We start from the raw sequence: 22,048 nt of genomic DNA on the forward strand, positions 1-22,048 counted from the left end.
AAGTATACAATTCAGTGAGTTTTTAGTACATCCACAGAGTTGTGTGTCTAGTTCCACAATTTTAGAACATTTTCATCACCCCGAAAAGAAACCCCAGACCCATTAGCATTCACACCTGCTAATCCCCCATCCCTGTGCGAACACTAATCTACTTTCTGTATGCTTGTTTTGGAGATTTCATATAAATAGAATCCTATAACATTGTCTTTTGTGACTGGCTTTTCTGTTAGCATAATGTTTTCAAGGTTTATCCAAGTTGTAGCATGTATCAGTACTTCATTTCTTTTTATTGCCAAAAAAATTCCGTTCTGTGGCTATAACATTTTATTTATCCATCCATCAATTGATGATTGGATTGTTTCTACTTTGCTTACTATTATGAATAATGCTGCAATGACATTTGTGTAAAAGTTTTTGTGTGAACTTATGTATACTTTGAAGTAGAATTACTGGGTCATGTGGTAATTTTTTGTTTAACCTATAAAATCAGTTGGATATTGTTGGATATTATGCTGCTTGTAGAATTTACTTTGGTTGTTTTGTGCAAAGTCTCAGTTTTGTGATACGGCCTTTACAACTATCTCATGTAATGCTATTGTATTGTTTTTTGCCTACTGAAGTATTATATACTGGGTATTTATGAGGTTTTATGATCTCAGTTTTGATAAATCCTGGTGAGAAGTTCCTAGCCAACTTGGGTTAGGAAATGACAAATGAGTGCCATTTTGTTATTATTTTTTAATTTCATAGAAGTAGTTAATGGAGGTGTCAGGACTGGGAATGGCAGTAGCATCTGGGAATGATGGAAACTTGCAGATTTCTGGGTGCTAAGTAAACTGAAAAAAATATATTGATACCATGGTTGTTTTTTTTTTTCCTTCCTATTCCTGGTCTTTGGGTCACTATATAAATATGTATCACAGAGCATGCTTACTTTATCTCAGAAATCAGGGAGAATTCCTGGTAAGCACTAACTTGTCCCCAGTTTTAGAAAAGGCAGACAAAAATACTGTTTTGGTGAAAAATTAAGCACAAATTTTATTTTGAAGTTTCTGAGAGTAGATTCCTACAAAAAGGCTACCTGTGTGCTGATAGATAACCTGGTTATCTGGTATTCTAACAAAGGGAGGACACTGCTAACAGATACAGCCAGATTGGTTCCTAACATAGCCTCAGCAATGATGATATTGGGTTCTGTTGAGTCAGTTTTGCTGTCTTGTTCGGGCCCTTTTGTGACCAGTTAGAAACTTTTGGACTCTTCCAGTTCTGGATTTAAGGAAAGTCTGGGCCAAAGGATGTCTTGTTTTGTTTTGTTTTGTTTCCCTGAGTCATGATGTTGAACTAAATGTGCCCGTAGGCTTCAAAGTAGGCTGATTAAGTAAAATTCAAATGAATAAAAGTTTTGTAACTATAGTAGCACTTACTACGTGTCTAATATGTGCCAGGCTATTTTAATAGAGTTAATAGATTTTTAAATTTATTTTTAGGTTAAGGAAAGCATTTCTGAGCAGAGAGATAGTCTAATTTATAACATGATAATCTTCTAGTATTTTGAAAGGGTGACTGCAAGTGGATGTAAAATTGGTTTCCCAGAAGTTTCTTCTGAATATATAGAGGGAAATTTGTTACTTTCCTGGGTAAAGAAAATAGTAGAAATTCCATATTTTAACAGGTAGAAATTGTTTTGTCCAAGAAATTCTAAGGAGCATTTTAAGGAAATGATCATGTTTATGTATGTTAAGACATTTCTTATGAAATGTTTCCTAAAATATTTCAAACTTTATTTTACCCCTTTTGTTCTTGTGTTGTATTTCCATCTAAAAGCTAGTTTGTTTTTTAAAACAGTTTAAATATCTGACACAACAATGTCATTATAGGATTTGCCTACTTACCTACATTTTAGTATAAAATTTTGGATTTGATTCCCAAATTAATGACAAAATGATATGTGTATGTTGAATTAAGTCTTAATTCCCTAAGAGTGAAGACCTTGTTAGTGAGGAGAGTGCCACAAGAATAATATAAGGGATTCTAGATTGAGAAACAGGCCATTATTGAAATAATATGAAAATTAAGTTTTCAAACTTAGAGGAATATTTTGTGTTATAAGTGTTAACTTTTTTCTTAAGGAACACAGTATTACAGGATATTATGTATTAAATTAAATATTTTAAGTAGCTTGCAAGGTTACTCAAGTAAAGACAAAATAAAGCAACTCTAATGTTGGTTGTGAGACAGCATTAGAATCTGTTTTTAAATAACTTTTTATCCCTAGTGCTTGGTACATAAGAGACAGTAAATAAATGTTTGAATGAGTGAATAAGATTTCTTTTATTCAATCATTATTTAAAATTTATGTCAGAACTCAAACTTACCAATAAATTTTTAACTTCATTATGTTGTTAGCTAAAAATTAACTATCCTTTTTAGTGGAGCTACACAGATACATCTCATTAATGATACTATTGAGAGTAAACTGGAATAAGATGAGTCCCAGCTTCTTAAAAACATAAATGTGTTTTGGGAGTGGGCTGGTGGACTTGAGGACAGGTGTAGGGAAACCCTGACACATGCAGTGTGATTTAGTTAGTAGAAGGAAGAGGTGAGGAAATTTACTTGTTTCTAGCTTGTCTTGTCTTGGCTTCCGTTATGATGTGGTAGTATACTGGTTACGAGGATGGACTTTAGAGTCAGTGAAACAGAATTTGAGTTCTGGTCTTTCCGCTTATTAGCTGAATGATTTGGAGTAAGGTATTTCACATCTTAAAGCCTCTTTGTTATTCTCTCTAAAATGATGATAATACCAATCTCAAGAAGCAGTTTAATATCTCCTACAGTACTTCACAGATTTGTGTGACAAATTGCTTTTGAAAAATGGAAGCTGTTATTTATATTACCCCTCTGACTTTTTGGTCTGCTTCACTGGCTTTTCTTCTAGCTGCCCTTTAAATGTGGGTAATTCTAAATGACTCCTTCCCACCCCACCCCCAGCAGTATATATGTATGAAAACTTTCTCTTCCATTGCTTCAACTAAGTAATCTACTCTTCTGTTTTCTGGGTTCTGAAATTCTAGGTCTGATTCCAGCTACCCTTTGGACAGCTGCACAAGTTAAATAATAGCAAACTTTGTATCCAGTATTGAACACATGATTATTCCCCATTTTGTTTCTCTTCTATGTTTTCTGCCTTGAGCCATCATCTTCCACTTGGTTATCTAAACTAGAATTTTTAGATTCCCCTTTGGCTTTTATAAAATGTCAAGTTGGTGATTTAGAGCTCATCATTTTTAATACTTGTCAGTTTCAATAATGTCTTGAATTTATCCCCTTCAGGTCCGCGTCTCCTGCTGGGACAAATGCTGTGATAATCCAAACACTGCTTTTCTTGCCATTCCAGTCTCTCCTCCTATTGCCACTCCCCATTCCCCACACAAGAGAGGCCAAACAGAACACTAATCTGTTTCTTTGTGGTAACTCCCATCTCTGTTTTCCTGCCCTAAGCACTCATCTTTGAATTCTGTTGACTAGGATGTAGTAGGCCAGCAAGAAATGCTTTGGTTTTAAAAGGAATTATCATATAATAAGATAATATAACAAGATTTGGAGGATATATTTTGTCATTAGTCAATATGTCTCTCTGTATATCTTATAAATACCCTAATGTAAACTTAAATATTTGGTTTTGACCAAGTAAACTGTGCCAAAATTGAAAGAATTTTAATACAATGAGAACTAAAGTGTCTATTCTTTTAAAAAGGTATCATCAATATTCATTTAATATCTCTTCTACATGTAATAGTCTTTAATTCTAACTTGAATAAACAGAATAAATAGAAGAATGAACCCCTCATTAAAGACACAAGTAAGCCATGCTTTGATATATTTGAAAAGTATTTGAAATAGGTTAAGTGCTGGCAGGGAATTGCATTAGCACTAATGACCTACCTAAACTGGTTTAAATTTCCTTTTAGTTTATACCTAAATAACATAAATTCATGGTAATGAGCCAAATAGTTTGAGAAGAATTTGAGATGAAAAGTGGGTATATCTCCTATCCACTATTTCCCACCCTAGTCATATTTCTCAGAAGGAACGTCTTATAAGGAATATGCTTGTTCTTTTATAAATTCATTTGCCAGTGTTAGACAATGCCTATTATAAATTCTCTTCTACAGAAGATGATAATTGAGCTCATTCGATTTCTTGCTCCTTACTTACTCTCCCTTCTTCTTGATATTTGATAGTTTTGTTGTTACTATTTTTGGATCATTGGTTACTTCCTTTTTGAACTTCACATAGTACAGTTCTCTGTTTTTATGCCCTCACTCTTGGTCATTTATACTTTGATACTGTCCAAATTGTTAGTGCTTTCTTTTGTTTATGAAACCATAAAATGTTCTGAGACTGATTTCTGTGCTGATTCCAAAAATTAGCAACTAGTAAAGACCTGAGTGCTTAGTTTGTATTCTTCATTCCATTGTCACATTGGACTTAAAATAATTTATTTATGTGTATATCTATAGTATATTTAGCATTAAAGTAAAATGGATTCTTTCATCCAGAATTATTTTGTAGTTAAATTTGTTTCATAGGTATATCATGATTTCTGGACTTACAGTTATGTGCCTTGATAGAATTCTTAAAATTTATCCATCCTAATAATCATATCACCTATGTAAGCTTTCCTTTTTGTATGGAGCCCACTCTTCTATAACTTGCTGTCTTCTAACTCCTCTGTGGACAGTTTGCTTATGTCTGTTGCAAAGCTTTCATCTTGGGACATCTTCTCTTTGTTGTCCCAAGTATAATGGTTTTTACCTGGGCTTTTATATGGAGTTTTCACAGAATTTGGGAATCCCCTGATACTGTGTACAGAATTTGAATGTGAGTGTATTTTTTGGCTTTCATTGTATTCTCAGGGTTGATTCCTATGATCCCAAAACACATGTGCTTTGAAATCACTTTATTTTGTGAATTTTGTGTACTATATATTCTAATTATACTAAACTCTAATCATAACCTCTTCAGCTCATTGATGCTCTCTGTTTTCCTGCAAATGAGACTGCTAATGAGCATTATACTGGGGTTTTCCCCAAGGAGATGCATTCCTGGCATTTGCAATCATCTTTCTATTTTCCTCAAATTTCTTAGTTATATCTTGCCCTTAGTGATAGTTTTTTAGCTATCTTCCAAACTGTCCCTTTGGCTGCAATGTTGGTTATGATGCCCTTCCTAATAACAAAGGATATTACCAATATGTAATCACTTGTTGATCTTTAATTTTTATTTTCTTGGTTATTTGTCTGAAGGGAGCTTTAGCTACTTTAGCCTGGTACCCTTTGAGCACCGTTAGTATGGTTTCTTTCTGTTTATCATGGCTGCCCTGGTCTTACCTTTTGTCAGATCAAAAAATTTTTGCTAAGATGCAGAATAAAAGGCGACAAAAGAAACTATAGTGGAGTAAATAAGAGATGTTGCAAAAACACTTATTCTTCTTTATTCTTCTTCCTAGCAGTCATCTTGGGCTAAAAATGTTTTAAATATGTATACTAATGGTCTTTAGCCAAAAATAAATAGAATAGTATACGATGTTAGTCCTCTGTGTAGTGTTAGATAGAATGCAGAACATGGGAAAATATATTTAAGTGCTTTTTAAAAAATGTTCATTTATTTATTATTTTAAACAACATTTTTTTAATGTTTGTTTATTTTTGAGACAGAGAATGAGACAGAGTGTGAGCGGGGGAGGGCCAGAGAAAGGGAGACACAGAATCGGAAGCAGGCTCCAGGCTCTGAGCTTTCAGCACAGAGCCTGACGTGGGGCTCAAACCATGAACCATGAGAATATGACCTGAGCCGAAATCGGGCGCCCAACCGACTGAGCCATCCAGGCGCCCCAATGTTTATTTTTGAGAGAGAGAGAAAGAGAGAGAGAGACACCGACTGAGTGCAAGCAGGGAAGGGGCAGACAGAGAGGGAGACACAGAATCTGAAGCAGGCTGCAGGCTCTGAGCTGTCAGCACAGAGCCCAACATGGGGCTCAAACTCATGGACCGTGGGATCATGACCTGAGCCAAAGTCAGACACTTAACTGACTGAGCCACCCAGACGCCCCTAAGTGCTTATTTTTTAAGGAGTATTTTATTTTTGGAGAGTATGTGTATACTTTCATGGCACAAATTGGCCATGCTTTCCTTAGCCTTGAGGTCTTTGTTTATGCTGTTTTCACTATATGGAAAAATACTTGCCTCCCATATTCTTTCATTAGGCTAACTTCTACTTGCCTTTTGGGTTTATCCTCGGATGTCACCATTTCAGAGAAACTTTCTTTAGCCCTTTCAAGTTAGGTTAAGTGCTGCATGAATAGTTCCCTCCATTTATCATTCATTCACTTATTTAAAACATTTGTTGAGTGCTATCTGCATAGTCCTGTTATGGGAGAGGGGATCCAGCAGTGAATAACTAGATTAAATTACAGTTCTTGTAGAGCTTACGTTCTATTGGATAAAGATAGACAAAAAAAGAATATGAATGTAATATCAGGTAGAGATGAGTTTTAAAAAGAACAAAACAGAGTGATAGTGGGGAGATACTTACTTAAGGTGACCAGGGAATGCCATACTGAGGAGAAGGATATTTGCAGTCATTGAGATTAGAGCTGATAGTGGCTTGGGCCAGAATGGTAGAGGTGAGAAATGTTCAGATTCTGAATTACTTTGAAGACAGCCATGAAATGTTCAGATTCTGAAAATGTATTTTGAAAATAGAGTCTATAGTAATTTGCTGATCCATTGGTATGGGGTACATGAGACTATGAGAGATGACCCCAACATTTTGGCTTGAACAGATCTCAAGATTTACTTGGGTAAGAACCCAAGATGAACAGGTTTGGGGTGGGCGCGGGCATAAAAGGGATAGTACTCAACAACTCAATATTAGATATGTTAAATATGTCTAAATATTAGAAATCTGAGTGGAGATTTTGAGTAGCTAAGTATACGTATTAAGTCTAGAGCACAGGCTAACATGAAACAGAAGTTGAAATGGAATTATTGAGTGTTTTAAGAGAGAGGAGGAATGGCATAATCATTGAGAATGAGAGAATGAATTGACAGTAAAAATTGGCAGTGAAAATGGTGTCGTGTTGCTACTCAGTTATGGTTTATGGTCATGAATTCAGGTTGAGATCAAGTCAGCATATCTATATGCTTTCTCTTATTGTGGGTTTTATCAGGCAGTCATGATGGAGAAAGAGATAAGGGAGTAATCCAGTGATGGGCCACTCAGTCTTAAAATGGTTAAAAAAGGTATTATGGCATGAGAAGGCAAGTGACAGGAAAAAAAATGGTAGGGTAAATGGATCGGAGGTGCTTCTGAGTTCCAAGAATTGATGAGGGTGTAAGGTATTAGGAGGGTATTACAGGTCTTAAGTGGGAGTTATTCATAGATGCCAGTTTACCTTGTTTCCAAATCTCCCAAGAACAACATATAAACAAAAAGGTCAGGAAGAAGCCAAGAGAGTTTAAGCATAAACTTTATTCCTCTTTACAGGCCTGCAAATTGAGGAAATTTAACATGAGCCACCACACTGTCAATATGTAAGAAAAATAATCCCTGGGAGCCCTCTTTATTTTAGGGTATCCTTTAACTTTCCCCATCTTCCTCACCATCCTCACTACCTTTAGAAGCTCTGACCATTCTTGTGGTCTTTCTCAAACTGGGAAGGGGGAGGAATGTGTGTGTGTGCTTTAAACTTCTTTCATGTTATTACTAGTTGGTGAGGGTCTTTGTCTTGTATTATAAGAATTATAGTGTTTCACCATTTTTGAACCTTGCACCTAGAAGTTAATTGTGGTGTAACCAGCTTTTAAAACTGGATATTTACCTTAAAAAAAAAAAGGTGAGAGTTACCTGCATACTGACATGTACATCCTTCAGTAGACTATATACTCTTTTAGAGGCAAGGTCATCATTTTATTCACAGTTTTATCCCCAGCTCCTCTCATGATGCCTGATAATATAATAGGTTGGGATGTTTGTTGACTAAATGAATAATATATTTATGAATAAGTAAGTAAAATGTGGTATATCCATTTAATGGGATACTATTCAGCAATTAAAAGGAACACACTACTGATAGATGTTGTAGTATTGATGAACTCCAAAACATTGGGCTAAGTGAAAGAAGTCAGATGCAAAAAGCTACATATTGTGTGGTTCTGTTTTATAGGAAATGTCTAGAAAAAGCAAATGTGTTGAGACAGAAAGTAGATCAGTAGTTGCCTGGTTCTGGGGGTAATGGGGGTAAGAGTGAGGTTAGCTGTAAATAGGCACAAGGGAACTTCTTGGGATAATGGAAATGTTCTAAAACGATAGGGTTGGTGGTTGCACAACTCTAAATTTACGCAAATTATTTAATTGTTCATTTATCATGGATGAATTTTATGTTATGTAAGCTACCTTTTTTAAGTGATTTATATTTTTATTTTTTAAATGTTTGTGTATTTTTGAGAGAGAGAGAGAGCATGCCACCCAGGCACCCCATAAACTGTATCTTAATAAAGCTATGAAAAACAATTTTCAACAGCCAGAAGTGGTATTTTATTTTTTATTTTTTTTAAGTTTACTTATTTATTTTGAGAGCACGCTTGCGTGAGCTTGAGTGAGAAAGGGGTAGAGAGACGGGGAGAGAAAGAATCCCAAGCAGGCTCCATGTTGTCAACATGGATCCCCATGTGTGGCTTGAAATCACTAACCACAAGATCATGGCCTTAGCCAAAGTCAGATGCTGAGCCACCCAGGTGGTCCTGGAAGTATTTCAGAAAAAATGAAATGTATTCAGAAACTGTGAGATCATGACCTTAGCTGAAGTTGGGTGATTAACTGACTGAGCCACCCAGGCATCCAGAGAAATAAAAACTTTAAAAAGTAAAAAAGTATAACCATCAAGGACAGTTTAATGTTGACTTATTACCTTGATATGTCAGTAGCACCTGGGGCCATCTTGACATAAATAGTTCGGCATAATTATTGATTATAATGTTGACATCTAATCTGTAAGAAAAGCTTGATTTTTTTCAGTGCCCAGGTTATGAAAGCAAGGTAATCACATATTAGAAAAATAAAAATTATTAAAAATGAATGTGAGGAACTAGCTTCATTTGTATTGGAAAATGGTGCCATTATACAAAAATTACATTATCATTAACACAGTATACTACCTTTTATATAAATATGTTACACCAAACTCTCTTTACTCTAGGACCTATAATTAGTGATTTTTCTAGTACTAATGATAAAATTACAGTAGTTTCACGAGTTTGTATTAATTTGACCGTCCTGTAACCAGAAATCTTAAACTTTCAGGGTCTTTTCAGGTGCAACTTAAGGTGCACAGGTGGTGAAATAGAGATTGTTTTAATTTGTGTTACTTATTAGTCTTTGTTTCAGTTACTTAGTACTATATAACAGATGACCCCAAATATTAGCTTAAAACAACAACTTATTTCTTATTCTGTGGGTTCACTGGGCAGTTCTTGTGTTTGTCTCACCAGCCTTATGTCACAACTACATGTAGCTGGTGGGTTGGCTGGGGGGTGGGCCTAACTGAGATAGCAAGATACTGAGACTTTTCATTCCTCATGATATATCTGAGGCCTCTCACACATGGCACTCAAGGGCAGTGTTCCAAAAAGAGCAAAATCAGAAGCTGCAAGGCCTCACATTAAGAGTGTCATTGCTTCTGCTTTCTGTTGGTCAAAGCAAGTCACAAGGCCAGCTGAGATTGTAAGGGTGGGAAAAGAGAATACTATTGATGGGAGGAGCAATAAAGTCCTATTACAAAAGTGGTATGCATAAACCTTTAATTTCTTTGCCTTTCTGTTCTTTAAAATATAAAACTCTGTTCTTTGGAATTAATTTAAACAGATGACTAACAATACAAATTTGAAAAAATTTAATATATAAAATGAGGAGGTTGAATTAGAGGAGTTCTTGGAAGCTATAGTCTGATGAGGCTACAAATAAATACAAGTATTTTCTGAAAAGAAAATAGTTATAGCTTGGCTTGTTCCTATACTACTTTTGTATCATTGTATGGACACTTGAATGTTGAAGTATATCGAAGAGGTGTTTTAAACTTTGATGTCTCATTGACTTCATTGGCATTTTGCCCTCTTTATGGTCTGTTTCTGTATCTGGAAAGTGAGGATAAAAATATACCTGGAATGGGAAGATAAAAGTTCTGGGGGGGGGGGGGGGGGCGCCTCGGTGGCTCAGTTGGTTAAGCATTGGACTTGACCTCAGCTCAGGTCTTGATCTCAGGGTGGTGAGTTCAGGCCCCACACTGGGCTCTCTGCTGAGCGTGAAGCCTGCTTAAAAAAATAAGATGTTCTGGACACAGATGGGAGTGATAGTTGTACAACAATGTTAGTATATTTTTAAGTGTGAACTACACATTTCAAAATGGCTGAAATTGTTAAAGTAGATTCTGTGTTATGTATATTTTATTGCTGTAAAAAACATGTACCTTGAAGAGTATTTATGAGGATTAGATTCAGTAACAAATTTTAAATACTCAGTCATGCTTAATTACTAGGCAGGTGTTAAGGATACTTCCCTGAAATTTATTTACTACCCTTTGCTCAGAAAAATGCATTTATGAAATACTGACTACCAATGGAATCATTTTGTATATGATAGAAGGAGAATCCTACGAAATGTTATGAACCTTTTTTTTAAAATGAGTACTCTTGGGGCACCTGGCCGGCTCAGTTGGTGGAACCTGCAACTCTTGATCTTGGCATTGTAGGTTTGAGTCCCATGCTGGGTGTAGAGGTTACTTAAAAATAAAATCTTTAAAAAAGTAAAATGAGTACTCTTTGTGCTGATTTGGATTTTCAGGTAATCTTAGATTTGCTTATATTGGATCGAATATGCCATTCTTTTTAGACGCTTCTTGTTTCCTTGTTTTATGCTTTTCTATCCTGGAAGGACATAATGAAATATTTTGCCCAACTTTGGGGATTTATTCCAGGGATTAAATCACCAGTCTGTGTTAGGATACATAAACTCATTTGAGACATGAGTTGGTACCTGATATTGCATTCATTTATAATCAGCAATGCAATTTAAAAATTGACTTTATGATTTTTACATTGAGAATCTTGATGATTGGAAATTAATTGATAGATTAATTGTACATCCTACTATGTGCTGGTATTCTTGATGTTGGAGATATAGCAGAGAGTGTTACAAACCTTCTTGCTCTCGTGGATTTGAATTCAAGTTGGGTTTTTAGATAACAAACAATTAATGGAAATAAACACATACTTTGATTTGGTGAAAAGTGGTAGGAAGAAATAAAAAGCAGGATAAGCAGTTAAAGAGCAAGGAGGAAAGGAGACTATTTTATTTTATTTTTACGTTTATTATTTAAAAAAAATTTTTAAGCTTATTTAGAGAGAGAACACGAGTGGGGTAGGGACAGAGAGAGAGAGAGAGAGAGAGACAGAGACAGAGAATTCCAAGCAGGCTCCACACTGTCAGTGCAGAGCCCAATGTGGGACTCCGCTCATGAACTGCGAGATCATGACCTGAGTCAAGATCGAGAGTCAGATGCTTAACCAACTGAGCCACTCATGAGCCCCAAAAGGAGACTTTTTTTTTGAACCAAAAGGTCTCACATGTTTATTACTGAACCAACCTACAGGTGCAGAAGCATCGTAACAGAGAAAAGTCAATTTCCTGATAAAACAGATCTACTGGTCAGGCAGTAGGGAGGGATGGAATAGAAACACCTGACTTTCAGGCAGCATAAACGTGTGCCATCTCCTGTTCGATCCCTTACAGGCCCAGCTTCATTCTTCTCCAATTCTGCCTCTTGGAGTTGTATCTGATTTTATTACCAGTTTTCATCCAAACCCACGGGGGAATGGGACGATTCTGCTTTTGTTTCTTGGCAAGGAATCGCTTGATCCTGAAAGTCTTGTGAGAAGACATGGCGAGAAGTGGCCAGCAGCACACACAAGGATGGCGTAGAAGAGGGAAAAAAAGCAAAAGGAGACTATTTTAGATAAGAGTGCTTAACAGTGGCTTCTCTGAAGAGAAGTGAGGGAGTGAGCTATGCAAACAAGTGGCAAAAACATCCCAGACTTGAGAAAGGAAGTGCAGAGGCTCTGAGGTGGGACCAAGCTTGATGAATTTGATGAACAGAGGAGAAAGACCTGTATGACAGCTACTGAGTGAGGCTAAAGAAGTCAAAGATGAAGTTTGGAGAGCAGTTTGGAGGCTAGTGTAGTGGTCTAGATGAGAGTTAATGACAAAGGGTGGTAGCTGACAGTTTCTTTCATTAGAGGTTTACCCAAATACCTTCTCAGGACTCATATTTTTAAAAGTGTGGTTTAGAATATCATATTAAGAAACTGAACAAAGCTTTTTCTGAGACCAAACTTCTGTACTTGGTTGTTACTGTTTTGTTTTTGAATTTGCATTTTTATTTTTTAAATTTGGTTTAAATCCAAGTTAACATATAGTGTAAGAATGATTTCAGGAGTAGAATTTAGTGATTCATCACTTACATATAACACCCAGTGCTCATCCCAACAAGTGCCCTCCTTAATGCCCATCATGCATTTAGCCCATCCCCCACCCAACACCCCTCCAGCAGCCCTGTTCTGTTTTTAAGAGTCTATTATGGTTTGCCTTTCTCTCTCTTTTTATCTTATTTTTCCTTTCCTTCCCCTATGTTCATCTGTTTTATTTCTTAAATTCTACATTTGAGTGAAATATATTTGTCTTTCTCGGACTGACTTATTTCACTTAGCATAATACACTCTCGTTCCATTCACGCTGTTGCAAATGGCAAGATTTCATTCTTTTTGATCACTGAGTAATATTCCTGTGTGTGTGTGTGTGTGTGTGTGTGTGTGTGTGTGTGTGTGTGTTTATGTGTACACATCTTCTTTATCCATTCATCAGTCGATGGATATTTGGGCTCTTTTCATACTTTGGCTTTTGTTGATAGTGCTGCTATAAACATTGGGATGCATGTGCCCCTTTGAATCAGCATTTTTGTATCCTTTGGATAAATACCTAGTAGAGCAATTGCTGGGTTGTACGGTAATTCTGTTTTTAAATTTTTGAGGAACATCCATACTGTTTCCAGAGTGGCTGTCCCAGTTTGCATTTCAACCAGCAATGCAAAAGCGTCCCCTTTCTCCTCATCCTTGTGAATATCTCTTGTTTCCTGTTTTGTCAGTTTTAGCCATTCTGACAGATGTGAGGTGGTATCTCATTGTAGTTTTGATTTGTATTTCCCTGATGATGAGTGATGTTGTGCATCTTTTCACATGTCTGTTAGCCATCTGAATGTCTTCTTTGGAAAAGTGCCTGTTCATGTCTTTCGCTCATGTCTTCACTGGATTATTTGTTTTTTGGGTGTTGAGTTTGATAAGTTCTTTATAGATTTTGGATACTAACCCTTTATCTGACATTTTCTCCCATTCCATTGGTTGCCTTTTAGTTTTGTTGATTGTTTCTTTTGCTGTGCAGAAGCTTTTTTTTTTTTTTTTTTTTTTTATGTTTATTTTTGACAGAGAGACAGAGTACAAGCAGGGGAGGGGCAGAGAGAGAGGGAGACACAGAATCCGAAGCAGGTTCCAGGCTCTGAGCTGTCGGCACAGAGCCCGACGCGGGGCTTGAACCCACGGACTAGGAGATCATGACCTGAGCCGAAGTCGGCCGCTTAACCGACTGAGCCACCCAGGCGCCCCCAGAAGCTTTTTATCTTGAGGTCCCAATAGTTCATGTTTGCTTTTGTTTCCCTTTCCTCTGGAGATAGGTTGAGTAAGAAGTTGCTGCAGCTGAGGTCAAAGAGATTGCTGCCTGTTTTCTCCTCTAGGATTTTCATGGTTTCCTGTCTTACATTTAGGTCTTTCATCCATTTTGAGTATACATTTCTGTATGGTATAAGGAAGTGGTCCAGGTTCATTCTTTTGCATGTCGCTGTCCAGTTTTCCCACCACCATTTGCTGAAGAGACTTGTCTTTTTTCCATTGGATATTCTTTCCTGCTTTGTCAAAGATTAGTTAACTATATAGTTGTGTGTCCATTTCTTGGTTCTCTATTCTGTTCCATTGATCTATGTTTCTGTTTTTGTGCCAGTACCATACTGTCTTGATGATTACACCTTTGTAATACAGCTTGAAGTCCAGACTTGTGATGCCTCCAGCTTTGGTTTTTTTTTTTTTCAGGATTGCTTTGGCTATTTGGGTTCCATACTGTACTTGGTTTTTAAAAGGAACAAAATACTAGCATAATTTAGATCAAGAAAAATAGTTTATTATGCATAAGCAGTTTTGACAATGAAAGAACATAATACTTGAAATAGGTGAATAAAGAACTATAGCCACATTTCTTTGAAAATCAGTGAGTTGCCATCTTAGGCATTGGTTCTTTATTGTAATTTGCCAGTAATTTTTCTTTGAAAGAGTAAAAACTAGTAAATACTACATTTCAGTGAATTTCTTAGATACTTATCTTGTTTGTAAAATGCTTCTTAATTTGACAAAGATTGATAACCAACATTTTTCAGTGCAAAGATACGATGTTCTTATGATCTGCGTTGCTAATGTTTTTCCTGTTTGTTTTCGGTTTTTACATATTTTTTACTTTGAATGTTAAGAATAAGGATCCATGGTTTGAAATTTAGTGAAAGCATTGTACAAATATTTTGCTAATGTATATAGTTAATCTAAGTATCCAAAATATGCTTTTAAAGTATTAATGAATAGAATCAGTTCTCAGAATTACACTTTTCTAATTCTGTTCTGTTACATCAAACAATTTATTATTGATTTATGTTGTTTAGCTATTTCCTGCTTTTTGTTTACTATAAAACAATGAGATGATGAACCTAAAATTAAATACATTGAGTAGTATCTACTCTCTTTCACTTTAAGAACCAAAAGGTACCATTCTTTTTTTGTGGTTGAAGTCTTAAAGTTGTAGACACTTTTGTTCTTTGTTGTTATAATTGATCTCTTTCATACAGAACTTTATGGAATTTATTGTCATTAAATAGGGAATATAATTGGGACGACTGAGTGAGATACTTGTAGAGTATTTGGAACAATGCCTGGCAAGGAGTGTGTGCTCATGTAATACCAGCTCTTACTAGAAGTACTATGAGTAGTATTGACATTATTTAAAATAGCTTTTCTTTTGTTTTGAAGAAATGGTTTGTTTAGCCTCCTTTGCCATTTATCTAATATTGAATGAGTAGCTTCTGGGTGCCAGGAACTGTCAGATGTTCTCATGTACATTATTTTGGCTAATGATGAGAGAGTATTAGGCTCTAATGGTTAAGTCAGTTAGTCTTGGTTGTTCAATAAGAGGTAGGCTTTCTAGCAAAATTTGTCATCTGTCATTGACATAAAAACCTTTTAAATTTGTCATAATCTCTCCTCTGATAGATGTTTATGTTGGATACTTTTTTATGTTCAGAGCAATGTGATATGGGCTGTGGAGATTGAAAAAAATGAGTTTGGTACACTGTCTTATAGTGCTGGAGAAAGCTGTGATACAGGGTAGAAAATGATACTGTTAGAAATTATACACATTTAGAAGAGAGAGCTAATACTTGCATTCAGGGAACAAGTTTAATCAGGCATGGTTTTTGAAGATAGGTTAACATTTAAACTGAGTAGTTTGGGGATAGTAGGATTTGGACATCTCAGTAGAGGAAACAAATATGAGATGTGTATAGAAAATAGGGAATAGTTTGTTTTAGGTACTGTGTATGAATGAATGTAGGGGAAATTTTAGATTGGGAAGGTAAATTTTATTTAGAACCAAATTGTGTAAGGCCTTGAAAACTTGACTGTTTTGAATTCAGACATTTGTTAGTGGAGTGAATGTTTTTAGTCACTCTAGAGGCTAGTTACATATGGTTTGGGGGAAATAAAGTTGAATGAGAAATTTAGACCATAATGAGATTTTATTACTAAAAAGGGAGGTGGTGACCATACAGAATGGTAGAAAGGACAGTTCTTTTACATTCTGTGGGCATTACGTTCTTAATATGTAAAATAAAATGTGTGTAAAAGATCATTAAGGCCATAATGAGATGGTGACTTTTTTTTTTTTGGTCCAAACTAGGATGCTGAAATTGAAAGGAGGTACTATTAATAATTAAGCCCAGTAGCAACTGAGTTATACTGTTGCTTCTTATGAGTGTACTTTACCTATTATATTTCAAAACTCAAATTTAAAGTACTGAAAAGCAAAAAAAAAAAAGACTAAGTCATCAATCATAAATGTTTATTGTTGAACTTAAAGGTAAAGGTAATCTAATCTGAGGAAATAGAATCTTTTAAAATGTATTAATTTAGTTTTAGTTGAAGTATAGTTGACACAGTGTTACATTAGTTTCAGGTGTATAACAGTAATTCCACAAGTTTATACGTTAATACTACGTTCACCACGAGTGTAGCTACCACCTGTCACCATACAATGCTGTTGTAACACCACTGACAATATTCCCTATGCTATACTTTTTATTCCCCTAACTTACTCATTCCATAACTGGAAGCCTGTGTCTCCCACTCCCCTTCACCCATTTTGTCCACTTGACACCCCCAGAAAATAGTCATTTTTGTATAAGTATCTGCTTGATGAGTGGTAATGATTAAAAATGTGCATATAAACATGGAAGTGTTTTGAAACAGATACATTGTTGAAAATAAAGTCAGTTGGGGCGCCTGGGTGGCGCAGTCGGTTAAGCGTCCGACTTCAGCCAGGTCACGATCTCGCGGTCTGTGAGTTCGAGCCCCGCGTCAAGCTCTGGGCTGATGGCTCGGAGCCTGGAGCCTGTTTCCGATTCTGTGTCTCCCTCTCTCTCTGCCCCTCCCCCGTTCATGCTCTGTCTCTCTCTGTCCCAAAAATAAATAAAAAACGTTGAAAAAAAATTAAAAAAAAAAAAAAGAAAATAAAGTCAGTTACTCATAGATAAAGCTAAAACCAGTTACACATCACTGTAAGTATACACTTTAATATGTCTGGCATTATGAGGAAGTAATGAGGTACTTCATTTACACATTTTCTAGACATAATTCTTTAAACGTCTTCAGGGACTGCAGTCTTTAGGGTAGTTTACCCTATATTAGATGGGTCTACTAGACTGCTATACTTGCTATTTTAAACTGTCTTGTCATAATTTTTTTTTGAATTTTCCCTTGATGTTGCACTCACTGCTGTAAATTTTCTGGCTTATCATAATGGTTCAGTACAATTATGTAGAGGGGCACCTCTTCCCCCAACTCTCCTGTATAAGTAAGAACTGTATGAGGGCCTCAAAATTATGTGGACTTTGACAGCAATTTTGTTACTTCAAACCACTTTTCCGTATTCTAGTTTTCTCACATTCTAGACAAGTGATTCTCAGACATTTAGTGTGCATTCAGATCACCTGGGTATTTTGTTAAAAGGCAAATTCTCATTCAGTAGATCTTCCTTGGGCCTGAGATTCTGCTTTTCTAATCAGCTCCTAAATGATGTGGAGTTGCTCTTCTGTGGACTACACTGAGAGTATCAAGGTTCTTGAAGGTTTATTGGAATTCTGTCAGTCTTATGATACAGGATGTTAAATATGGCTGGATTCTTCCAGAACTTATAGTTTTGAAAAGAAAACCTAGGGCTTTTTAAATTTAATAATGCAGTTGATTGGATAATATTTATCTTTTATATTCACGTTTCCCTCTTTCATGTTTACCAGTGTCTTAACTCTAGTTTTGCTTCTTTCTCATTTCTTTTTTTGTTGTTGTGGTTTTTTGCTTTTGTTTAATGTATTATTGTGTTTTGTGGATCTGGTCAGGGAACCGTTACTGTATTTTATGTTTGTATCTACATTTTATTTTGCATGCTTAACGTGGCTTTGCCTGGATGTTCTTTTTGGTAAGTTCCAAATTTATAAAGCATATTGTTTTTTTGTAGTGTAAGTCACAGTGTTTATCATCCTTTTTTTTCCTCTCACTTCTGGTAATGTGATCATGCTCTCATGAGTTGTTTTTAATTTTTTTTAAAGAGTTCATTTGATACCTTTCCCTAACATTTTCCAGTTTTCCTTAATAGTAGTGCAGTTTGGTACTAATCTGCTTTGATTGGTTTTATAGCCTCACACTGTCAGTTGCTGATCACTATTAGCAGTTGCTATGTCAAGTATTTTGGTTTTTTTTAAAAAGCCTTAATCATCTAGAGATACTGTTCTAAGAGCTTGTGCTTCCATATAGCAATCATAAAAGAAGATAGTTTGTAGTAAAATTAAATATTTTTGTTCTGAATGAAAAATGCATTCTAATTTTGTTTTTTTACAGCAACAGCTTGCACAGCTACAGAAAGAAAAATCAGAGATTCTGAAAAATCTGGCATTATACTACTTTACATTTGTAGATGTTATGGAATTTAAGGTATGTATTTTAATATATAAGGTTTAATATTTCAGAAGTAGATTGATGTTTATTAATTGTATAAATTGCTTTGTCACTTGTAGATAATAAGAATTCTTTTGCAACTACAATTTAAAATATATTTTATTTGTATGTTTTCTAAATTTAGTATTATTTACCTAGGTAGAAAATTAACATAAGCTTTTATTTTCAGGACCATGTTTGTGAATTGCTGAACACTATTGATGTTTGCCAAGTCTTCTTTGATATCGTAAGTATTATTTTCAGAAAAACTCCTGATTCTCTCCTGGTAGTTTCTTTTCTTTTTTTTTTCTTTTAACGTTTTTATTCATTTTTGAGAGACACAGAGAGACTGGGCATGAGTAGGGGAGGGGCAGAGAGAGAGGGAGATACAGAATCTGAAGCAGGCTCCAGGCTCTGAGCTGTCAGCATGGAGCCCGATGCAGGGCTGGAAACCCAAGAACTGTGAGGTCGTCACCTGAGCCAAAGTTGGACGTTGAACTGAAGGAGCCACCCAGGTGCTCCTCTGTTAGTTTCTAATATAACTAAGGTGACTAAATGTTTTTCTTTAGAGAAAATTTACATGACTAGTATGTCGAGTTTTAGCATTGTTAATTTGACGTATTTTGTAGCACTTTTTAAAGGTAAGGAGTTATAATGTATTTTCTATTTTTACTTATTTCATTGTCACTGAGTATAAATCTTGAGTGTATTGGAAAATAGTTGTTAATTTTAGTATTTTATTTTAGTAATTGCAATTTAAAAATGTTAAGTGAATAATACTTTTCTCTGTAAAAGGCATACTTGATAGAATCTTAGGTACGACAATTTCTAGATACAGGAAGTCAGAGTGAAAAACGCCTCCATTGACAATTTACTACTAAATGACTTCCATTACTTTTTTATTTAGTACTCCTTTTTCTTGCTTAGTGAGATTGGCTCCATATTTCTTCTTATTCTGGTTTTATTTATCCTTTTAAATTATTTACCAGTTAAAGCAATAACAAGCTTTTTGTCATCCATAAAATTGTGTCACCAACATGAAACTGTTACCTGTAACTTAAATTTTAGGTATGTTTTTGGTGAAAGGAATTAGAATTTTAGAAGTAGGGATAAAATAAATAACTAAAGAAAATTATTGACTTTTAGTAGCTGCCATGAAGATTGTGTGTGTGCGTGTGTGTGTCTTAAAGTTTACAAAATAAGAGGTTAAACTTGATTTTTGTTTTCTAGACTGTAAACTTTGATTTAACAAAGAACTACTTAGATTTGATTATAACCTATACAACACTAATGATACTACTGTCTCGAATTGAAGAAAGGAAGGCAATCATTGGATTATACAACTATGCTCATGAAATGACCCATGGAGCCAGGTAGACCTGCATTATACAGAGCTTTGTGACATTCTCAGTTTGATGGCTAACAACTCACTGAAATTTGATATGTCTATTTTAAGTGACCGAGAATACCCACGCCTTGGTCAGATGATTGTGGATTATGAAAACCCATTAAAAAAAATGATGGAAGAATTTGTACCCCACAGCAAGGTAGGACCTGGTTTTTAGATTGCTTTTAATAGGCATATGAAATAGTATAAGGGTGGATAGTGAGATAAACTTCTTTATGAAAAACATAATGGGATGCGAATAATAGCTGTGTATGGTATTATCTAATTGTGAACCAGAGAACTCATTAGATTCCAAATAGTACATGGAAACTCAGGAATATATTGATCCAGTATAATTTTTATTTTTATTTTTTTTTAAGTTTATTTTTATTTGTTTTGAGAGACAGAGAGCAGGCAGGGGAGGGGCAGAAAGAGAGGGGGACAGAATCCCAAACAGGCTCTGCGATGTTAGCACAGAGCCTGACATGGGGCTCAGATTCACAAATCGTGAAATCATGACCTGAGCTGTAATCGGGAGTCGGATGCTTAACTGAGCCACCCAGTCACCTCCATTATAGATTTTAGATTCAGTATAGGGTATAGAGGTAGTGAAGTTTAGTATTTGGGAATGTCTGCTCTGATACCAGACTACCTGGGTTCTAATCCCAACTCTGCCAATTACTGAGTGTGTAATGTTGGGCACATTCCTTAACCATCTTCCCTGTATCCATTTTCTTATCTGTAAAAATAGAGAAATAATATCTCCCTCATATGGTTGTTATGAGGATTAAATGAATTACTTCATAAAAAGTATTTAGATACATAGTATTTGATAAATTTTAACTAGGTTATTAATAAATCTTAAGAAAAACTATAAGAGCTTTGTGAAAATAATTTTGAATGTCTTTTACAATATATAAAAAAGTAGTTTTAGTGAAACAATTTTGGTTCAAGGGAGTCTTGCCATTATGGTTTGTTTGCAGTAGGGCTGATTCAAAGAACCATAGTTTATATGCACATCAAGGAAATTTAGAGGTATCTCATACATCCTATTACAGATAAAAATTGAGAACTGGAGAAGTGACACAATAAGTCATTTAGCAGCAATTGGGGCAAAACCAGAGCTAAATCCCAAGATTTTAGAATCTTGGTTCATTCTCTTTGAGTCATGAGAGTTAAACATTTTAATAATACACTATTTTCTCTAAATCTGTGCTTTTTTTTGACCCACAGTTAACTCCAAGAATTTTCCTTCAATTTTTTTACTCCAGTAAAAATTCTGAAGATGTGTTTACAGAAGATGTGTTTGTAGTTTAATTTCTTTGTTTAGCTGTATTATACCCACAAATTTATATAGGTTATTGTTTTGAAGTTAGTTGGATCATTAGTTTGAAAGAGGCCAGTGGATGGCATCAGTTTTGAAGTAAAAATCAGCATTGCAGATGGAGGTGTCAGGATTCCTCAGAGTGCTGAGCATACCACAGTCATTTGTCTCTGATTTGGGTATTGCTTTTTCCTCACCTGGAACTGTCTTCCCTACTCCTCTCTGTTTTCTCTATACATTCATTTCTGACTTTTTGCCAATCACGTACGGCCAAGTTTTTATTTACCCAATTCAGATTTGGTTCTTTTCCCACTTAAGTGATGAAAATTTCCTTAAGACTCTTGCATGTCTTTTTAAGTTCTCCATAGTCATTTGCATATACTAGACTATTAATAATTGCTTCAGGAGAATTATCCATTTGGATTAGACCCTTTATTTCCTAATCACAATTTTTCTGATGTTCCATGATATCTCAGGTTTAGATACAAAGTCTATCGTGTATTTGCTAGGATTTGTTAAAATTAATTTTAAAAACATTCATAATCACTTGGTAGAGTATAATAAAAATACAGATTCCTGGGGTCTACTCCCAGAGGGTCTGGTTTACTAAGTTTCAGGTAGAACTCTGGATTCTGATTTTTGAACAAATTCCATGGTAATTCATGTGCACTCAGATGTTCACTCTTATACAGAGATTCTAGGAAGCAAAGATGAATAGCAAAGGACAGTTAAAAGCAAGTAAGAAGCAGATGAGAAGAAACATTAAATATCTTGATGATAAAGCTATAATTAACAGACCAAATGACAAATAGAAGTTAAGTAATTTATTAAGATAGAGCACATTTTTTTTTTTGTAAAGAAATCTTCGGA

The 22,048-nt window shown here is 35.3% G+C and overlaps 2 protein-coding genes across 5 annotated transcripts in view; one reads left to right on the forward strand and one right to left on the reverse strand.

The window, feature by feature from the left end:
- The window catches only part of NCKAP1 (NCK associated protein 1), a 108,779-nt gene that overhangs the window by 20,098 nt on the left and 66,633 nt on the right, over positions 1–22,048 (forward strand). For 2 of the 4 annotated variants that reach the window (XM_078451119.1, XM_078451122.1), the window contains 4 exons: positions 18,372–18,464; positions 18,658–18,714; positions 19,698–19,840; positions 19,924–20,014. In XM_078451119.1, coding sequence (XP_078307245.1) covers positions 18,372–18,464; positions 18,658–18,714; positions 19,698–19,840; positions 19,924–20,014 — 384 coding nt within the window. The remainder of the gene's footprint in view (positions 1–18,371; positions 18,465–18,657; positions 18,715–19,697; positions 19,841–19,923; positions 20,015–22,048) is intronic. The other 2 variants (XM_078451120.1, XM_078451123.2) reach the window with 1 other exon arrangement.
- On the reverse strand, positions 11,819–12,030 carry LOC132671379 (large ribosomal subunit protein eL39-like). The gene has a single exon (XM_060622117.2). The coding sequence runs from the start codon at positions 11,998–12,000 to the stop codon at positions 11,845–11,847; it is 156 nt and encodes a 51-aa protein (XP_060478100.1). The 5' UTR covers positions 12,001–12,030; the 3' UTR covers positions 11,819–11,844.

Source organism: Panthera onca, chromosome C1 (genome assembly GCF_046562875.1).
Source record: "Panthera onca isolate mPanOnc1 chromosome C1, mPanOnc1 haplotype 2, whole genome shotgun sequence".
Classification (NCBI taxonomy): Eukaryota; Metazoa; Chordata; class Mammalia; order Carnivora; family Felidae; genus Panthera; species Panthera onca.